The 21,778-nt window shown below is 34.3% G+C and overlaps 1 protein-coding gene and 1 pseudogene across 2 annotated transcripts; both read left to right on the forward strand.

Annotated features, from left to right (window-relative positions):
- Positions 1-1,307: 1,307 nt before the first annotated feature.
- LOC107961977 (beta-glucosidase 46) lies at positions 1,308-4,640 on the forward strand. 2 transcript variants are annotated; one of them, XM_016898173.2, is made up of 12 exons: positions 1,316-2,035; positions 2,130-2,196; positions 2,292-2,350; positions 2,439-2,514; positions 2,606-2,680; positions 2,759-2,846; positions 2,934-3,186; positions 3,262-3,377; positions 3,448-3,706; positions 3,782-3,884; positions 3,978-4,086; positions 4,201-4,640. In XM_016898173.2, the coding sequence occupies exons 1-12, from the start codon at positions 1,895-1,897 to the stop codon at positions 4,436-4,438; spliced, it is 1,584 nt and encodes a 527-aa protein (XP_016753662.1). In that variant the 5' UTR covers positions 1,316-1,894; the 3' UTR covers positions 4,439-4,640. The 2 variants fall into 2 exon arrangements, 1 of the variants encoding a protein (XP_016753662.1); XR_005928834.1 differs by lacking the exon at positions 4,201-4,640 and having other exon boundaries at positions 1,308-2,035; positions 3,448-3,698; positions 3,978-4,023.
- A 2,523-nt stretch (positions 4,641-7,163) lies between these two features.
- Positions 7,164-16,946, forward strand: LOC107963107 (jasmonoyl--L-amino acid synthetase JAR4-like; annotated as a pseudogene).
- The last annotated feature ends 4,832 nt before the right edge of the window (positions 16,947-21,778 follow it).

Genomic DNA, 21,778 nt, shown 5'->3' on the forward strand with positions numbered 1-21,778 from the left:
CCCAAACGTCAAAATTTTCTAACGAAATTTTAATACTACCTTATTGACACTCCGTAAATATTTATAAAAATATCTATGGCTTGGTTTATAACACCGAGATCTCGATACTTTTTTTCTCAATTTCTTGACCAAATAAATCTTTATAAAACACAGTTTATTATTTCAAAAAAAATTTAAAAGCTACATTTGGCTCATAAATATTGAATAATATAATCTACGAGTTCATTTTTTAGATTTAGTGGTCTCGAACCACTATTTCTGATATCGCTGAAATTTGGGTTATTATAGTTATTGACCCAACATATCCAGAATATATGTAATTTGCCTGTACACGAAAAGATGTCAACTATCTTATATGAAGATAATACATGTATAGCTCAATTGAAAGGTGGTTACATCAAAGGCATTGCTAACCACAATATTTGAAAGACTAGTATACAAGATTGAATGCGTCGACTCAAAGATGTAATGTGATGTTGCCATTAGGGAGAGTCTAAAACAAATTGTACTCTTTTCCTTTAACTAAGGTTTTGTCCCACTTGGTTTTCCTAATAAAAGTTTTTAACGAGTCAGCTTGCAATAGAAGATTGTATACTCTTTTTCCTTTCATTAGATTTTTATCTTGTAAGGTTTTTTCTAATAAGGTTTTAATAAGACACATTTTCATTGATGGACATCTAAGGGGGAGTGTTGTAAATCCATTGTTAAATGGATGTCCATAACCCCCCTCCCAAATTTATCTTATTGTATAAAAAATGAATATTCATAACCCCTAAATTCATTATCTTATAACCCCTAAATCATGTATAAACTACCTTAATATTAGTTTTTAGTACTTTGTAACTTATGGTTTTTTAAGCCTTATAAAAAGAGGGATTTTAAAGATTATTGAATGTGAATGTTCTCTTGTTGATTCTATATTTATTTTAAATTTTATAACAACATTTCTTAAAACAGATATTGTTTAGTTTATTAATATGGAAATGATTGTTTGGAGTGAATGGAATTTTAAAAGGATGCGATTCCCCTCTATATATTCTGTTTACATCATAATTTATTGCGTTCCCCTTCTTTTTCTCTATTATTATGTTAATTTAATCATTATTTTTATTCCATTTATAAGATTCGTCAACATCGCATCCAACCCTGTCAACATAACTGTATCTTTTTGGTGTTTTCTTATTCTTTTTTTAGTGCTGATACTGTTTCTCCATTATTGGATGTCTGCCCAACTCCTTGTCTAACTTCATCTATTTAAGCAACCTCTGCTGAAATTGATTTATGGTTAAAAGAACAGGAATTTGAGATAAAGAAATTACTTTGGGTTCGATTTTTATAAGTGAACTCCCGAATGCATGAATTCCATATAAGAAACTGCACTCCGAAACGAGATTAAGACTAGACAAAGTCTAAGATACCCTCGATTGTCACCTTATCAGAAAAATCTCATGTAGTTCCAAAATTGTTGCTTTTCTTAAAGAAGGAGAAAACCGTGGAATGAAATATGTTAATTACACTATGGGGTTTTTTGCTTAAATTTGTTCAAATGAGATTCTGTAGTTGCTAATGAGCAAGAGTTAGGCTTAGATAACTTTATTTAGTGTAGTTTTGGTTCCGCCAATGATTGTTGTTTAGGCTTTTGTCATTCTCAGTTTTTTTCTCTTGGCACTAGCTTTCCATGCCAATTCCAAGCTCCAATTCTTTATTTTTGTTTCAAAATATATGTCCTCTCAATGCGCATATATGGACATGAAAAATATGATTCGTATTTGATACTCATGTTTAAATTTCTCCTCCTGCATCAGTCACTTGGCACCCCAAGCTTTCTTCAGTGACTACTCATACTAAACTACTGAAGCAGCAGAGATTATTGTTTAGCTTCTGTTCTCTTGTTATGGAGTTCTCACTCTTTGTGCTAGAGATGTGTTTCACAATTATAGCATTACTATGTTATCCAGTGTGTCTACAGGGGAATCCAAATGCATCCCCGTTCCCCAGTAATTTTCTGTTCGGAACAGCCTCTTCATCTTATCAGGTTCCTTTTTTGCTTTTTATCAGTCTCTTTTTACAGTTTGTTTTTAGCCACTAATGGATTGTTTATCATGTTTTCATACATAACTTTCTCCCAGTTTGAAGGAGCATTCTTGAGTGATGGCAAAGGCCTAAACAATTGGGATGCTTTCACTCACAAGCCTGGTTAGAATTACTCATATTATACAAAGTTCAATGCACATGTGTTTTATCTGTTGTTCCTTTGGTGCTCAAAACAGTTATGGGGGGGGGGTTTACAGGCAATATTCTGGATGGAAGCAATGGAGATATAGCTGTTGATCATTACCATCTATACCAGGCAATAGTTTCAAAATAAGACTGCATTTTCTTCAAATATCTAAACATGTTCCATGAAAATGAGCAAGTTTTATATGATTTTGAAACAGGAAGATTTGGATTTGATGCAAGACATTGGGGTCAACAGCTATCGCTTGTCCATTTCATGGGCAAGAATCCTTCCTAGTGAGTTTTGTTTCATGAAAACGAATGAGTTTAACATGATTCGTCATAGCTGTTTCTTTTAAGTCTCTTAATCTCAAAATGACTTGTGCAGAGGGAAGATTTGGAAGTGTTAATAAAGCTGGCATCCATCACTATAACAAGCTCATAAACACTCTTCTCCTTAAAGGTCTCTCTCTAGTTCCCCTTTATGTTACTCAGGTATCTCCCATGTATTCGGAGGATCTTTGAACTTTTTGTGTCACAGGGATCCAACCCTTTGTGTCATTGACTCATTACGACATTCCTCAAGAACTTGAAAATAGATATGGGGCATGGTTAAGTTCCCAAGTACAGTAAGTGGCAATCAATCTCCTACAATTCCTTGTCTTGCTATTCCATCTTCATTTGGCTACCATCAATATAGATTTGAACATTTTCAGGGAAGACTTTAAGTACCATGCAGATATATGCTTCAAATATTTTGGAGACAGGGTGAAGTATTGGACTACCTTCAATGAACCTAATGTTGCAGTAATAAGGGGCTATAGATCAGGGATTTACCCACCTTCTCGTTGTTCAAGCTCATTTGGGAATTGCAGTAACGGGGATTCTGAAAAAGAGCCTTTCATTGCAGCCCACAACATCATCTTGTCACATGCAGCTGCTGTTGATGTTTACAGAACCAAATATCAGGTAAATTCAATTACTCAAACTCTGAGAAACATAGTTCAATGTTAAAAGCCATACTGTTTCATTGTAATTATGTAGAAACAACAAGGAGGTAGCATTGGAATTGTCATGAATGCCATCTGGTATGAACCTATAAGCAATTCCTTAAAAGACAAACAAGCAGCTGAGAGAGCCCAAGCTTTCTACATGAATTGGTAAGAAATCAAACATTCAGAAATGAAATTAAGAGCTTTCAAGCCTTGCTTTGACTCTTTACAACTTCAGGTTCTTAGATCCAATCATAATGGGGAAATATCCTAAAGAAATGCAAGAAATCCTTGACTTCAATTTGCCTTCATTTTCAAATCATGACCAGGAGAAACTAAACAGTACTGGACTTGATTTTATTGGTATTAATCACTACACCTCTTTCTACACAAAAGACTGCATGTTTTCAGTGTGTGAACAAGGACCAGGAAATACCAAAATAGAAGGTTTTGCCTTAAGAACAGCTACTAAAAATGGGGTCTTCATAGGTGAATCAGTATGTAACTTCAACATATACCCAACTTTCCCGTTTCCTAGAAAAACACTAATTTTTGCATTTGGTTCCATGTAGACTGCACTTGATTGGTTATTTGTTCATCCTCAAGGAATGGAGAAGATAATAACATACGTAAAAGAGAGGTACAATAACATCCCAATGTTCATTACAGAAAATGGTGAGTTGAAAAACAGAACTTAAAGTGTTATCATTATTCATTAGCATTAAACCAGTACATTTTTATCAATGATTGTGGTTGTTCTTTCATTAGGGTTTTGTGAGAATGACAAGTCGGATAGCCTTACAGAAAAGACGCTCAATGATGTGAACAGAGTGGAATACATAAGTGGCTACTTGGATGCCCTTGCAGCAGCTTTGAGGTAATAATTTTGTCGATATTTTCAGTACCATACTACCATCTTAAGAAATGCAAACAAACCCAGGATTTGAGATAAATATCCTTATAATTTTGACATGTTTGATGGAATAAGCAGGAAAGGAGCAGATGTACGAGGGTACTTTCTGTGGTCCTTGTTGGACAATTTTGAATGGACATTGGGATTTACAATTAGGTTTGGCCTTCACCATGTTGATTTCACCACTCTCAAGAGAACACCAAGAGGATCAGCAACTTGGTACAAACAGTTCATTGCCAACCACACTGCTGAGAAGATTTTAATGCCTCAACATTATCCAGGGAATCAACTGGGACAACATTTCAATACCATTTGAAAAACTTTGTTCAAACTTTATCTTATTAGAATTGGTCCATAACCAATGATCATGGCTGCTGATTTCTGAACCCCGAAAATTATTTATTGGAAATCTAGAGTCGGCTATTAGGGCTAAAGAAGACAAAAAAGGGTTCTAAATTCTGTACAAAGCAGATTATTTGGAGATAATATGCATCTTATCATCGAAGTTTTCGAATTCACTTTTCAATCCCATCAATATTGCTTCGAAATTTTCCTTTTACCCAAAAAAAAAAATGAAATTACATGAAAAGAGTTTGAAAATCTGAATATATTCGCACTCAAATTTAAATAGTATAAATAAACAATCTTAATTAAATTGATGTGACAATAAAATTTTAATAATTAATTCCAATATTTTCCATAGATGAGTCATATTTATTTCAAAATTATACGCCCTAATTTTTAGAAAACTATATTTATCAAAATATAACTATTTTCAAAATATTTCTTAGAATTTTAATGAAAATAATTTATTCAAGTATGGATTATTGGAAATATTCAATAACTATAATGAATTAGTAAATTAATTTCAATAATTTTCTAAAATGCTCATAATCCAGATATTTTATTCTTAATTAGAGATCTGGACTACAATTCATCATCGCAAGTTTCACTCTGTCAGATATGGAAAACTATCCAAATCTCTAATTTTCATTTAATCTTTGTATCCTAAAATATAAAGGTAAAAAAAAAGGCTATAAAATTTGTAATTTTTTTTTTAAAATATTTTCTGATTGTGTAAAAAAAAATTAAAATGATGAAATGAAGACCGGATCAATTAAGATTTAAAATCAATCTGATGACATATAATTTTCCCTTGAATAATGACAAAATTTGAAACACCTTAAGCCGACAATTCTTTCTAACATGCTTATGAAATGAATTTAAGGAAAGGAAATTTAGTTTTATACTTGAATATATCATTTTTAAAGATTCTTAAAGAGGTTCTATTCTACAAAGACACTTCATTTTTTATCACATCTCGTTTTTCACAAGAAAATCATGTTTCTCCATACTCTAATCAACTAAATATCAAAATAAAGATTAACTAATCAATTCAGCTACCAACTAAATTCTGTATCAACAATAATGCAGTGGGCGTGGTCTGAATCGTTGCGACCTTCATCCTCAACACCAACCACTGTATTGAAATATTCTACACTATTTAAATCTCTTCTCTCTTTAATTATTCAGTCTATGCGGTATTTGCATGGGGTCCGTAATTTGAATTCGGATTGCAAATTGGTAGTAAAATCTCTTTTGGGTGTTTGTATGGACATGAGGTCCGCTGGTTGTGGCAAAAAAAAAAAAACAAGGGGAAAATAATGATGAGAGTGATGGTGCACCTTCCCCAACGTCAGAAACTCCCACCAAAAAAAACAAAGAAAGCTCTAATAATTTTATCAATTTTTATTTTGTGCAAAGAAGCTTTATGTATATGCATACCAAGTGTTTCATCCATAAATCTTTAACCTTTTGAGAATGAATTGGTTGGGAAATGTTGTTGTCTGTGAGTTGTAATTTCCTTGACAATCTTTAGATCTAGTATAATCTCTTTAACCTGACTTAAATGTTATGGAAGATTACATTCGTTATCAAGATAGGCTGACACTATTATCCAAGTTTTGAAAACTGTCATCTTAAAACATTTGTTTAATTTAATATAACATTTAGTTACAAACCTTTTTGTTATTCCTCAAAATCTTAATTCTAATTTAGTATCGGAAAAGTGATATGTTTGTTTTTAATAACAATCGGGGTTCATGCATACTAATCAATAATCATAACATGATTTCTTAATAATTTATATTGAATATCATGCAAAATAAAATAAACCCAAATCTTAAGTCTCATGTCATAGCTTAAAATAAAATAATAGAGTTTCTGAATAAAAATAATCTTAAAGTACTTTAATAAAATAAAACATTCCGAGTCAAGACCTCCGGATGTCACATCCGCGTCCTATCCCTGTGAGTTTTCTATAAGGATGAAATCTTAAGAGGGAGTGAGCTATGACACTCAGTATGAGTTCATTTACAAGAAAATCAGTGCAAACAGTTGGTAAGTCACATTAAATAATATTGCAAAACATAATCACAATCAAACAACAATCCCGAGTATTGGTTTTTCAATGCAACCATCATTAATATAACGAAACTCATAACAATAGTTTTTAGAATAACCAATTTTTAGATTTGCCCACAATATACATATATATATACCATAGTAGAGTTTCCAAATTTGTATGCACATGATTATAAAGATGCCATACAATTTTGGCTTTTAACAGAACAGATCCTACCCCACTTCTGCACACCAAAACCAGGGTGTAGGCAAGGGGTTGGCTGAGGCCCTGATATCCTCTAAAATGGAAAATTTTCTATTTCATCCCTTTAATTTTTTAAAAAAAATCAATTAATAAAGTAAAATTGTACTTTGGCCCCCTAAAAATGATAAAAATTTGATTTAATCCATTAAAAATTATAAAGATATAAGCTATTTAAATAGTGAAATTGCATTTTTACTATCGTAAAAATTAAAATTTAATTTTGGCACCCCTAAAAAACTTTTTTCTCTTCCCCCTAGCCATAACAGGAGTTCCCCTGAACTCCTTCTCCAACACACCAAGATGTGGATAAGCCACTACTGATTCGAAGATAATAATTGTCATTTGGTTGTGGACACACATCAAGTCACCACAGATGGAATCTGCCTTTGGCTGTTTACAGCAAAAAGTCTTACAAATGAAACTTGCTTTTGGCTGTAGATTGCGCAGCATAAACCCGCAGTTGGAATCTGCCTTTGGTTGTGGATACACAGTAATACCCGCAAATAGAATATGCATTTGGCTGTGGATGCACAGCAAAACAGATAAATGCATATAAACTGTCAAACTTCCTCCAATCACATCGTCCCATCCCATACGATGCAATGTGACATATTTAATATAAAACAATATGATAGCAATTAATGTAATAAACATGAAAAATCAGTAGAAAAATTCATGCTTTTCATGTATTCAGATTAACAGTAACATAAGGCATGTTGTACGTATGATCCCAATTATAGATACAATAGTTATATATACTATTCATAATTTGTGAATATATATACATATAAATACCGTATTAATGCAGTCCATCATGGATTCTAACATAATTCATATTATCAGGGACTAAACTAATCAAAACATAAAATTTTGGGTCAAAACTGTAAAATTTGAGGTACAAGGAACACACGGCCATGTGACCGGACCGTGTGAGAAACCTTGAACCATGTGGATAGGGTACACAATCGTGTGTCTAGGCTGTGTGACTGACTGTAACTCTATGGAACATGCAAAGTTAAGCTTTAGGGGTGACAGAGGCGTATGGGGGTCCTAGGCCATGTGAGAATCAAACATCCTAGGTTTTCCGGGAGAGGCATGGTCGTATTGTCTACATGGATAACCCACATGCCCATGTGACTGGCTATATGGCGCTATCCTAGGCTTAGTTTTATCTTGATTCACTTGCAAAAGAACACACACATATCACCAGAGTCTTAAGCAAAGTCCATTTCATTCAAATCTGGTCTGCAATACCTAAATCTGGTCCTTCAAACGACATTTATGCAAAAATTCGAGATTATTTTCAAGGTTTGTTAAGATTTGTGAAATATGTCACAAGATTTCGATTAGATCCATTAATTGAACTTAAAGATTAAGGCTGGAGATTCATACAGTGAAATTACGGAAACAAATCATAGGATTAAGGTTCACTTACCGTTTCTTGGCAAGAACAAGGGCGTTATTGACAGTAATCACCAAAATGATAAAAAAAGGTTAAAAAAGGCAAAAAGATAATTCTTATCAATGGAGTAAAGATGTGATGCAAAAGAATAGGAGAAGAGGAGAAAAATAAGATGATAAAAGAAAGGGATTGAGAGAAAATTCTAATTGTATTGGGAAAGAAATTAAAATTTTAGGGTAATTAGGAAAACAAGGATTAAATACCTAGGGTTTTCAAAATTTTAGAGGTTGTTTAGTAAATTACCCCTTGGCTGCAGAATTTAAATTGGAAATAGAGAAGGATGGCGTGATTCAGACTTGGTATGTAAAGGGAGAGTGGATTGTTAACCAATTGGGTAGTCATAGGTTGCTAAAAAAAGAAAAGAAAATAGGAGAAATGTGATTTGAGCCTTGGATATCTAAGCAAATATGCTAACTACATAACCATCAAGATTAAGCCATTTCTTAGTAATTTATTTTATCTAAACCTATATATTTTTGGGGTGTTACATCAAGGGTTAGGTTTTATTGAGAATAGTGGCTTTGTTGTTTTTTGATTCATCATAAATGTGTTGATTCATATATGACTAGTTGTGATGGTCTAGAGTTTGCAAAGAATGTGTTTGATAAAATGTCAGAAATAAATGTTCGTGTGGAAAAGTTGATGATGTAAAGAAAGTGTTTGGTAAAATGATGGAAAGAGATGGAATAGGGGAGCAAATGCAAAAAGAGAATAGGAAACCTAATTGAGTTACTATTGTTGTGTTTTGTTGGCATGCTAGCGACCGGGACTGTTAGAATTTTGAAGATGGGATCATTCGTAGATTAAAAACATCATAGGATAGAGCTTAACCAATTGATGAAATTTATTGATATTTTTGGGCAAAGATTGTAGTTTATTTTTCTTTTCTTGGTATGTATACACGTTGGATGATTTTTCTAGCTACATTTGGGCTTATCTTACAGTTGATTGATTTTGGGTAAGCCTCACCATTTCTCTTTCATCTTGGAAGTTATAATTGTCTTATCAGTTGTTGAATTTCTTATCTTTGGTTTTAATTTAATTTCTAGTGTGTAATGATTTATCCAGATCATTAAAATTGCTAGTATTCATTACTTTCTTCATTAGCATAGTATTGTGGGCTTTGTTGTTTTTCCAATTTTGAGAACGTAAAAACTCTGCGCTTTCATCCAAATGGTATTTTAATTTTTCAGTCAGCACAAGCCAAGGATACAAATTATCTGGGATTGAGTGGAACTCACTGCAGCCTTCCCTAGAACTTGTAAAAAAATTAGGAATTGATAAAACAAAAAAGAAAGAAGCATTGCAAAGATATGAATGGTTTGGTTATCTCAAACGATTCAGAAATGATGTTATCATTATTTTAAGTATCATTTGCCTCCAATTGCCATTTGAGTTGGTTTATGCTCATCTCTACGAGGTTCTCAAGTCTGATATGGTGAAGTTCGGATTAACTGTAGTTTATCTTCTTGTAATTTAGTTTTTCAGAAAAAACAGGGGAAAGATATCATCTGACTCATTAAGCTTGAAAACAACGACAATAGTAAATATCAACCTATTGTTTACACCTGTAACCGTAGAGAATTGGTGAATTTGGGGTTTGTTTTTTACCCGATCATGTCATGTGTACTTGTTATCATTAGTAGCCTTGTATACAGATTGAGTACAATCAACTTGAACATAGGGAGTTTATATCTATATCACCCATTTTTTCTTTCTATGTGTCTTATATGATATGCTCTTTGGCTCATATTCTTTTATCTTTTTGCTAATTTTTCAGTGTCGGCTTCTGGTTCTCTTTATGGCAGGGCAAAGCATGTCCAAGCTCCATCTTGCTTGTACTTGGTTGCATAAAAAGGGAAAAAACTAGTTTAAAACTTTTTTTTGAGGTCTTGTTAGTAATTTGCTTCTTTTTTCATGCTTTCCAATCAGTTTCTTCAATAGGAAGTTAGCTAGTGATCATTTCATTGCCTTCTCTTATTTTTAGTCACAGTTTCAACGATTTTGGAAAAGATGGAAATTCTAGACGTTGAAAAGGTTATAGCATATTTCGAAGTAATGACCAAAGATGTTGAGAATGTTCAAAAAGAAACTTTAAAGATGATTTGGAAGAAAATGGATGCGTCGAGTATTTGCAGAATATGGGCCTCAATGGCAGAATTGACCTTGAAAGCTTCAAGGCTTATGTTCCTCTCGTCACTCACAAGGACTTGAAGCCTTATATTCAGTGAGTTGCTGATGGTCATTTTCCCCTATTCTCACCGAAAAAATAGATAACAACCATTTCTCTCAGCGCCCAAATTTATGCCTTTCAATGATGAATTGATAGAAATTAATTTGCAAAATATACCATTCTTCTTTTATTTTCAAAAATAGAGAATTTCCTATTGAGAATGGTAAGGCTTTGCAATTCATTTATAGTAGCAAGCAGAGTAAGAAAAAATGGGGTTTGTTTGCTGAAACTACAACCACCAATGGCTTTCGTAATTCACAGTTCAAAAAAGCGATGAAAGTAATGCAGTCTGAGTGTTGCAACCCTGATGATGTGATATTTGGTCCTGATTTTCACTAATATTTGTACTGCCATCTTTTATGTGGGCAAGTTTGAGAAGAGCTTTGTGATGATATAAGAGAAGGGGTCCTCACAAGTCGAATCAGTTCTCCTTTTGTTCAGTCTGCTATGGCCAAATTGCTGAAAGCTAAATCCTGAATTGGCTAATGTTGGGATTTTGGAGCACTTTATCCGGAGGAAGTATGAAGTTTAGTCAAAACTTGAGCAACAACATAATTAATCCGGATAAAGAATGAAGGAATATTGAGCTTCAAAAGGGTCGATATTTGCAGGATAAACAAACAGAAATTTACTTGGTGAAAGAAAGCAAAAATTGAGAGGTATTTTTCTTTGAATGATTTCTATTGAAATTCATTGATTAAAAAAGATGGCATACTGCCAATACATATACCAGTCATAAGCTAGTCTGTTTTAACATATTTACTATTTTTAAACTTACTTGCACCGCTTGCACATTGCAACTTGCAAATCAACTTGCACAATTAGGTAAGCTGATCTATCAATCTTATCAGCACCCAATTACATTAAATACACTACCTACTTCGTTCTAATTTAACTAAGTTACAAAATATTACTTAAAGTAACAAAATGAAACTGAAATTGAACAGTAGCATCAACTTCAGTAGCTGCATGTACTTCATCCGGAAATATTACAGCAGCTTGATCTTCATACTTTATCCACATAACTTGGACTGTATGTACTTTGTGTACTATAAGTGCGGCTTGATCTGCTTCTTCATACTTCATCCGCATAACTTATATTGCATGGTCTGCTTCTTGGTTGCTTTATCTGCTGCATGCATGCCAACTTCAACACTCCTCCTTGGCTTGCATGCTGCAAACTCCCATTTTGGCTCTTAAATCTTCAAATCTTGACACACTAAGGGGCTTTGTTAGGATATCAGCAAGTTGTTCTTTAGAACTGCAATGAATCAGCTTCACTTCTTGAGCTTGCTCCATCTCTCTAACAAAGTGCAATTTGATCTTCAAGTGTTTCGTTCTCTCATGGAACACTGGATTTTTTGCAATTGCAATAACAGATTGTTTGTCACAATTGATCTCTGTCGCTTCCTTTTGGTGTTGATTTAGATCGGCCATTATTTTTCTTAGCCAAATGGCTTGGTTGATAGCTCCTGCAGTTGCCACATACTCTACTTTAGTAGTTGATTGAGTAACAACAGTTTGCTTCTTTGAAGTCCAGTAAAAAATGGTTGAACCAAGGGTGAACAGATACCCTGAAGTACTGTTCATATCATCTATCGATCTAGCCCAATCACTATCAGCATAGCCAATTAATTTCATGTTTTCAACTTTGCTAAATAGCATTCCAGAGCTCTTAGTACCTTTGATGTACCTGAGCACTCGTTTGGCCTCTTGGAAGTGCTTCTCATTGCAGCAATGCATGAATCTTGAAAGTAAACTTACAGCAAACATAATGTTTGGTCTAGTGGCAATTAAATAGAGTAAACATCCAACTAGACTTCCATAGGTTGATTCACTAACCTTTTCAAAATCACCTTGGCTTGATAGTTTCTCTCCAATGGCAACTGTTGTACTTGTTGCTTTGCATTTCAGCATGGAGAATTTGTTTAGAATTTTTAAGGCAAAAGCCTTCTGACTTAGGAAGATCCCTTGCTGATTTTGGGATACTTCCATGCCAAGAAAGTAAGACATTTTTCCCAAATCATACATCTCAAACACTTGTTGCATTTTACACTTGAAGTCTGTCAGCACTGCTTGGTCTCCTCCTGTTATTAACAAATCATCAACATATAGAGACACTATCAGTTGAGTTTCACTACCTTGCTTTTTCACATACAAAGTAGGTTCACTGATGCTTCTTTCAAATCCAAGGCTAGCTAGATAGCCATCGATCCTACTATAACAGGCTCTTAAAGCCTGTTTCAAGCCATACAACGCTGTCTTCAGTTTGTACACCTTGTCTTCTTCACGAACAATTTTGAAGCCTTCAGGCTGCTCAACATATATCTTTTCTTCAAGAAATCCATTGAGAACAGTTGACTTCACATCTAGCTGATGGATTTTCCATTGCAATTATGCTGCTAAGGCAACTAGCAGCCTTATGGTGTTAAGCCTAGCCACTGGTGCAAAGGTTTCAAAGTAGTTAATTCCATACTTTTGGCTGAACCCTTTTACAACTAGCCTTGCTTTCAGTTTGTTCAAGCTTCCATCAATATTGTGCTTGGCTCTAAACACCCACTTCACTCCAATGACTTTTCTATTGAGTGGTCTTTCAACTAACTTCCAGGTCTGATTCTTCTCAATCATACTGATTTCATCTGCCATTACCTGTTTCCAGCCTTGATGAGCTTCAGCTTCTTCAAAGTAGCTTGGTTTAATAGCAGTCACATGAGCTCTTTTATAAATCTCAGCCAATGGTCTAGTGCCTCTGACTGGTTCATTATCAGTGTCTATTTCAGGACCATTTTCATCAGCTTCAGTCTAATCTGTCACCAAATCTTCAGCAGCAGTTTCTGGTTCATTTTTATCCTAGTTCCAACTTGACTTCCCATCGAATACAACATCTCTGCTCACAGAGACCTTGTTTGTTGAAGGATCAATTATTCTATAACCCTTCTTGATACTGTTGTAGCCCACCAGAATACCAGGTTGAGCTTTCTTAGCAAGCTTGTCTCTTTTTGCTGCTAGAACATGAGCATAACATACATATCCAAAGACTCTTAGGTGAACAGTGATGGTTTGAACCTGAACCAAGCCTCGAATGGAGTTTTCTAAGCTAAAGCCTTGGTTGGGAGCCTGTTTTAGAGGTCAACAGCAGTGTTAACTACTTCTGCCCAAAATGTCTTAGGCAAATTTCTTTCAAACATTAGGCATCTGGCCATATCCATCAAGCTTATGTTCTTTCTTTCGCTTACACCATTTTGTTGAGGTGTATAAGTGTTGGTGAGCTGGTGTTTGATGCATGCTTCATCACAAAACATATATAACTCGGATGAAGTATACTCAGTCCCATTATCAAACCTCAATGTCTTCAACTTGCAACCTGTTTCAGTCTCTGCTGCAGCTTTAAACTTCAAAACTACTGAAGCCACTTCTGATTTATTTTTCAAAAAATAAGTCCAGCAATATCTCGAGTAATCATTAATGAATAAAATGAAATACCTGTTGTCATTCAGAGATTGAGTCTTTATTGGACCACACACATCAGTGTGTACAAGTTGGAGTCTTTCAAAAGCTCTCCAGGCTTTGTTTGTAGGAAATAGTAGTCTAGCTTGTTTTCCTAGCTGACATACTTTACAAACTTCTTCCTTTTCAACTAAGTTACTGAAGTTTTCAACTAAATATTCTTTGGTTAGCTGAGCCATTGAGTTGTAGTTGACATGGCCAAGTCTTTTGTGCCACAGCTTGGATTCATCCTGAGTAGCTGTATAGGCACTGTCTGCGCCCTTGTTCTAGTCCACCACAAAGCTTTTGCCAACCATAGTCACTATCATGAGCTTGGATCCATATGGATCACTGATTAGACACTCATTGCCTTTGAACACCACAGAGTAGCCTTTTTTCTAGCAACTGAGCTATACTGAGCAGGTTTCTATCTATTTCAGGCACCAAAAGTACATTAGAGACAAGTTTGCTACCTGTAGGAGTGTCTATCAGCACATCTCCTTTGCCTTCTACTCTGATGAAGTGTCAATTTCCAATCTTCAACCTTGTTTTGAAGCTTTTGTCAATTGACTTAAAGATAGTAGCATCTTGAGTCATATGGTTTGTGCATCCACTGTCAATTAGCCATCCTTTTGTGGCTTTTCTTTTAGCAGCTAAGCAAGAGACAGCAAAGACTTGCTCTTCTTGGTCACTACCTTCTTCTACTACTTGAGCTTCAGCTCTTGGCTATTGAGGTTGATTTGGCCTCTGTTTGCCTTTGTTTATGCAAACTTTGTCTGCATGGCCCATCTTTTTATAGATTTTACACCATCAGGCCTAAACCAACATAATTCACCCGGATGACTTAGCCTTTTGCAGTGTGGGCAAGGTGGATATTTTCTTGCACCATCTGTTCTAGGTTTATCTTTCCAGGTTTTCTTCCCCTTGTAGGCAGAGGAGTTTGTGGCTGGTTTGCTTTTGGCTTGGAAGGCTACTTCTTGATGCTCCTCCAGTCTACTTGCTTTCCTTTGCTCTTGAGCATAAAGAGCATTAATCAGCTCTGTCAAGGATATGCTGGTCAGGTCCCTCGAGTCTTCAAGAGATGAGATATTTGCCTCATACCTTTCAGGTAAGGTTGAGATCACCTTCTCCAAAATTCTTGCTTCACTAAATTATTCTCCAAGTAGCCTTATATTGTTTACTACAGCCATGATTCTATCTGAATATTACTTGACTGTTTCTTCCTCCTTCATCTTCAAGTTTTCAAAGTCCCTTCTTAAATTCAGTAGCTGTTGCTGCCTTGTTCTTTCAGTCCCTTGGAACTCTTCCTTCAACTTATCCCAAGCCTGCTTTAGTGACTCACAAGCCATGATTCTTTTGAAAATCACATCAGATATATTGTTCTGGATACATGACATAGCTTTATGCCTCTTTCTTCTTTCATCAGTATGCTGCCTAATCTGAGCCACTGTTGAATTGGCTCTGAGTGGTTCTGGTTCAACATCTGAGTTGACCACCTCCCATAGGTCAAATGCCTGTAGGTAGGTCTTCATTTTCACTACCCAAATATGGTAGCCTTCTCCATTGAAGACTGGTGGTGGCACTGGTGAGAATCCTAATGAAGACATGGTTCTAAGGATTGAAAATGACAGGTCCACTAAGAATAAGGCTCTAGATACCAATTGATGGGATTTTGGAGCACTTTATCTGGAGGAAGTATGAAGTTCAATCAAAACTTGAGCAACAACGTAATTAATCCGGATAAAGAATAAAGGAAGATTGAGCTTCAAAAGGCTCAATATTTGTAGGATCAACAAACAGAATTTTACTTGGTCAAAAAAAGAAAAAATTGAGAGAGTATTTTTCTTTGAATTATTTCTATTGAAATTCATTGATTAAAAAAGATGGCATATTGTCAATACATATACCAGTCATAAGCTGGTCAGCTTTAACATATTTACTATTTTTAGACTTACTTGCACCGCTTGCACATTGCAACTTGCAAATCAACTTGCACAATTAGGTAAGCTGATCTATCAATCTTATCAGCACCCAATTACATTAAATAAACTACCTACTTAGTTCTAATTTAAGTAAGTTACAAAATATTACTTAAAGTAACAAAATGAAACTGAAATTGAACAGTAACATCAACTTCAGTAGCTGCATGTACTTCATCCGAAAATACTACAGTAGCTTGATCTTCATACTTCATCCACATAACTTGGACTGTATGTACTTTGTGTGTTGTAAGTGCGGCTTGATCTGCTTCTTCATACTTCATCCGCATAACTTATGTTGTATGGTCTGCTCCTTGGTTGCTTTATCTTCTGCATGCATGCCAACTTCAACAGCTGATTTGATTGAGAAGAAATGTTCAAGATCAAGTAATTGGTATGGATTAATACTAGAGTTGTTCCCTAATGTTAAATACATTTATGGGATCATGACTAGGTCCAGGGAGCTTTATCTGAAAAGGTCAAGGCATTATGTTACGGATGTGCCTCTTATAAGTGTTGATTACAATTCTTCTAAGGGGTGAATTGCAAAAATATCAATCCAAGTCTACCTCTTGAGTTAGCTACTTATGTGTGCTTCCTAATATTGGGTATTTTGAGTTCATTCCTCTAAAAGAGAATGTTGACGAGCATATGCAAGAAAATGGTAATGTTTCTTTCCTTTCCATGGAACCAAAGCCAGTGGGTTTCACTAAAGTTAAGGTTGGTGAAGAATATGAGGTTATCATCACAAACTTTGCAAGTACCTTAAATTTTTCACCTTATGATTCAGATAATTTTTTTGCTTTATTTGTGTATAGTCATTTTGAGGATAGGTTAATTCTAGTTTAATTCTTCTCATTTCTGTACTTTTTATTTTCATAACTGCTTGTATTGTTCTGAATAATTTTTTTAAACTCAGACATTTCAGATCTAGTTGGTTCAGACAAAGTCACACATTGCTCATATAATCATGAAGTAGCTGTATCAAACAGTTAAAGGCTAATTTATTTAGCTTTTCGATATATCTTTCTCTGCATGCACATGGTTCTTTATTGTTACTGTCTTCAAAACTAGGAAACAGAACTTCTATTTTCAAGAAGACCTATGTGTGCTGTGCGATATTTCTCCTTGCTTCATACTAGTTTTAAAGTTTGCTGATTTATAATCACAGCTTCACTTTATTGATTTACAATTATGAACACTTCATTAAGAGTTCACTGATTTACGATCACAACTTCATTTAAATAGCTCATTGATTTATGATCATAACTTTCATTTTTTAAAACTCACTAATTTACGATTATGAACACTTCATTAAGAATTCGTTGATTTACGATTGCAGCTTCATTTAAACAGTTCATTGATTTATGATCACAACTTTCATTTTTCAAAGCTCGTTGATTTACAATCACAGCTACAGTTCATTGATTTACAATCATGACCATTTTATTAAGAGTTTCACCGATTTACAATCGCAACACCATTTAAATAGTTCACTGATTTACAATCACAACTGTAATTTTTTAAAGCTCGTTGATTTATGATCACAACTTTAGTTTATTGATTTATAATCATAAATAATTCATTAAGAGTTTGTTTATTTACAATCATGAACAATTCATTAAGAGTTCGTTGATTTACGATCGTAACTCCATTCTCACGGTTTGTTAATTTATGATCACAGCTTTCTACTTACGAAATTTTGAGAATTTCACGGTCTTTCAAATATTTCCCAATAACCTTTTAACTTCTGTACCACACTGTCAGACAACAAAACTTACTCAGTAAAGTTTCGAGTTAAAACTTATGTAGTAAACTCCCAATTACACGATGCATGCGTGTAAGTCTGAATTAAAAGAATCACTTTATAACTCTTCTTCAATAAGGTGGGGGCCAAATTGTTATAGAATATATCATAACCCAACTCGAAATCCGACCCGATATACATATAACGCCCCAAAAATATGAATTTCTGATTTGTTAAATTATGTCATAATTAAGTATCTGCTTCAATAGTTAAGTGTTCTGAGTGTGTGTTTAAGGTTATGGGTCTAATAGTCTCATTTGGGAAAATTATGTTATTTTTATTCCTAGGCCTATCTTTGTTCATTTGGCTTAAATATGATTTTTGGTTAACTTGTAATAGAATGAGCCTGTTAGTTCAATGGTAAGGTGTTAGCTTACCCTTTGGTCCTGTATTTGGAACCAAGTGTGTGCAAGTGGAGGAGTATTATTTTTGCTTTTTGTCTGTGTTGTTCACTGGTAATAGTGGGGTCAATTTGAAATTTTGTTGCTCTTGTTAATTTCTTTTCCCTAAATATTTCATTCTCAATTTTTTTCTTTTACCAATTACCAAGCCGAAATTGCTCATAATCTCTGTTCTTCAATTCATTCTCTAATATTATATTCCTGTGTGATTTCGTGGTGTTGGGTAAGGTTTAAGTTCCATTGTTGGATATGTATGTTGGGGGAATTGTTTGTTTCTTTTTTATGTTTGTTACGAAAGAATTAGTTGGAAATTTAATTTTTATATGTGTTATGAATAGGAAAGGATCGTGTGACGGTGGGTTCTTCAACAATCTGAGTTCGTTTCAATTTTTGTTTCGATAGGAGGTGAGTGTTTTATTGTTGTGGAGTTCGTTCGTTTCAGTTTTTGGGTTTGTTTGTTGTAGGATTTGTTAAATCAATTGTTTAGGTTGGTAATTTTTTGGTTATTATTTCGTATTATTCATCAATCTAGGTATTGGAATATTTGATTTTAAGTGTGCATTGGATTTTTGACCAAGGTGTGTAACTAAAACCTGAGAAAACAGCAAATGATGGAAGCTGAAAAAGGGAACTATCGACACCACACAGTCGTGTGCCAGATCATTGATAAACATGTTAATTTGCATATTTTTTGTGTTTAATTTGGTTAATTGTTGAATTGAACTTGCTAATTAAGTGCTTTTATGATCAAATCTTGTCAGGGATGCAATCGGTCGAAAACAAGGTAAAAAGGGTCAAATTGAAAGACAATCATTAAATTGAGATCAAATCAAAAAGATGGAGAAAGCCAAGGAGTTATCAAATTTTGTTGACTTTGCAAAAAGCCAAAAATAAGAATATATTATTTTATTTTTATTTACTTTTATTTTTATTTATTTTTATTTTTATTTATTTTATTTTATTTTATTAAATTAGTTAGGTCATTTTTAGTAAACCCCATGTATATAAATAGGGGTATTTTGTTCTTTGAAAATCATCCATTCATTTTGTCTTCCTACTCTAATTTGGAATAGAATTACTTTTCTTTTTCTTTCACTTTGACGTTAACATTTTGTAGCTTTGCTTCAAATTTTTGCTTCTTTTTTAAAATTGGGCTAATTGCCTTCCAAGTACTTTTCCTTCCCAAATTCCATCACCTTTCATACATATCCCATCATCTTCCACAACTTTCAAGCATGAATAATTTCATGCCTCACTAAATTTCCTCTTCGCTTTAGGTTGGTGTTCTTTCTGATCGGGAATCGTGATATACGAATTCGTGTTAAAAAACCATCCCATTGGTATTCACCTTTTTCCTAAGTATTGGGATAAACCAATCATCCCTTAAAGTTAAACTCAATTTCAAGTCAAAGTGCACGTTGGGTTGAAGTCGTGTTTGCTGACAGTTGGAAAAACGAGTTAGCCGTGCTGTATTCGGTTCTCCGAGAACAAATCAAGGAAGAAGTGATCGGGTTTAAACGGCCCATACGGTTGAGGCCATTAATTTAAGTTGGGTTCTTCAGAACACAAGGCTACCGGAAACTTGAATCGGGAACACGTGTATCTCATTTAGATAATCGGTAAGGGGTGGTTTGCAGGTCGTACCGGAACCAGCTACTAGAGGAAGAATTGGTGGTTAGGACGTTCTTAACTGCTATAACCAACTTATCGATTGGAGGAGAAGATTAATTTTTTAGGATCGATTCTTGATACAAAATTTACTGAGTCTAAGGCTAAGGCTTATTTTATCTGTTTACACTAATCTGAATTTATTTCCAGTTTACATTTATTTTCAATAGCATTCAATTGTTTATTTAAATTGATTAGATTATTTTACTTTTTTAAGCATTCTCAAACTCCCCCCAATTTACTTGTTTATTTTTGTTACAGGTACGTTTGGAGTCGTGGGCACAACTCTTGCCACGACCTTAACACGACGAATTCTCTATTCATAAGTGAATACGGAAGTTGATTACGACATCCAATCCCTATGGACTCGACCCTACTACCACTCTTTACTACTATTTAGAGCTATTTTAGTAGGAATTATTTTTGGTGGTTTCGATGCCCATCAGTCATGTGTGACGGGTCGTATGTTGGACCGTGTGAGACACACGATCTAGGCCAATTGGGCCGTGTGGGCTACACAGGCATGTATGAGGCCGTGTGGGCCATACGGGCTGGCCAAGTAAACTGCTTGTGTTGGCCCAAATTCTAAAATTTTACCCTAAGGTCGTAAACATCATTCGGGCCGAACGTAGGCCTTTCATAGGGTCCATATGACATAAATTAAGGTTTTAACAATGATATCTAATTTTCTGTTAATGTGAAATATTGATATGAGCATGCATGATTATTATGATGTATGGTCTGCATGATTTATAATAAGATAAGTCGATCTATTTTTCGTCAAGAATAATCTATATCTATTATGAGAACATGTATGAAATGGATATATGATATATTTTGTATCTGTATTGGGCTGGGATTTGTGTTTTGGAGGAAATGTGAGCAATTTAATTATCTGTTGTATTTGGTGGCTCAGCTACATGTATATTTGTATTTGGCGATAAATGGCCTATTGATCTGGCAGCTAAGCTAAAAATATTCTAAAAAGTTTCATACTGACATTAAGCGCTATGTAGGGATGGATGGGTACTTAATACGCTATATGGTGTGTTAGGATGATCGGAGATAGTGTGTGGCGGATAGGGGTAGGAATAGAAGTCTGCATCTGATGTGTTCTATCACTATTACTGTATTTGAGATATGTCTGAAATGATTTTTTTTTGGTTTCATGATATGTTACACACTGAGTTCGAAACTCATTCTCTGTTTGTTTGTTACTTTCAGGTAACCCTCAAACCTAGGACGGATCAGTGCGACAGGAGCTTAGCTAAACGCTTTTATTTAGTAGCTATTAAGAACTAGTCTATTTTGTTTCAGTATTTTTGGACTGTTTTAAAGTTTGGGTTTTATTTTGTTGATTTGTTTTCTACTTTTAATTATTCAACGTATTTCTTATAATACTCACCGTATTTGCAAAACCATGGCTTTCCAACAACAAATCGTATTTTATAAAAATTCAAGTTAGATTAAGAACTCTGCTGCAAACCTAAATGCTTAAAAAGTACAAATAATCAACGTTTTTACCAAATTGGTTAAGAAAGATTTTTACCTAGCAAGAGCTAGCATCATCCTTTCAAGTCAAACGATTTCTAGGTTTTCAAATGTTTTGCAGTAACATCTCCAGATCTGGTCATGATATCTAGGCCGGGTTTGGGGTTTTACATGGAGACTTTCCATTTTTTATCCCATCTCCTTCTTCACAAAAAAACCATGTTTCTCCATACTTTAACCAACTAAATATCAAAAAGAAGATGAAGCGGACAACTCAGCTACCAACTAAATCTTGTATCAGCAATACACAACAATTTATGGGCTAATTTCACTTATGTCGATATGTATTTTATAGTTGATTATTAAGTTCACTTTACACAATTTAGGCTTGCATGTTACATCCATATTATATTGCATTCTTAATATGCTATTTTTAATTTAAATATTCAGACTCTAATATT

This window comes from Gossypium hirsutum, chromosome A06, assembly GCF_007990345.1.
Source record: "Gossypium hirsutum isolate 1008001.06 chromosome A06, Gossypium_hirsutum_v2.1, whole genome shotgun sequence".
Taxonomy (NCBI): Eukaryota; Viridiplantae; Streptophyta; class Magnoliopsida; order Malvales; family Malvaceae; genus Gossypium; species Gossypium hirsutum.

What these genes read in the sequence shown, in the direction of transcription:
- LOC107961977 (XM_016898173.2), top strand. Translation starts at nt 1,895, where the DNA reads ATGGAGTTCTCACTCTTTGTGCTAGAGATGTGTTTCACAATTATAGCA. An exon ending in TTTACAGAACCAAATATCAG is followed by an intron (nt 3,187 to 3,261) that starts GTAAATTCAATT and finishes GTAATTATGTAG; the next exon opens with AAACAACAAGGAGGTAGCAT. An exon ending in AATGTTCATTACAGAAAATG is followed by an intron (nt 3,885 to 3,977) that starts GTGAGTTGAAAA and finishes TTCTTTCATTAG; the next exon opens with GGTTTTGTGAGAATGACAAG.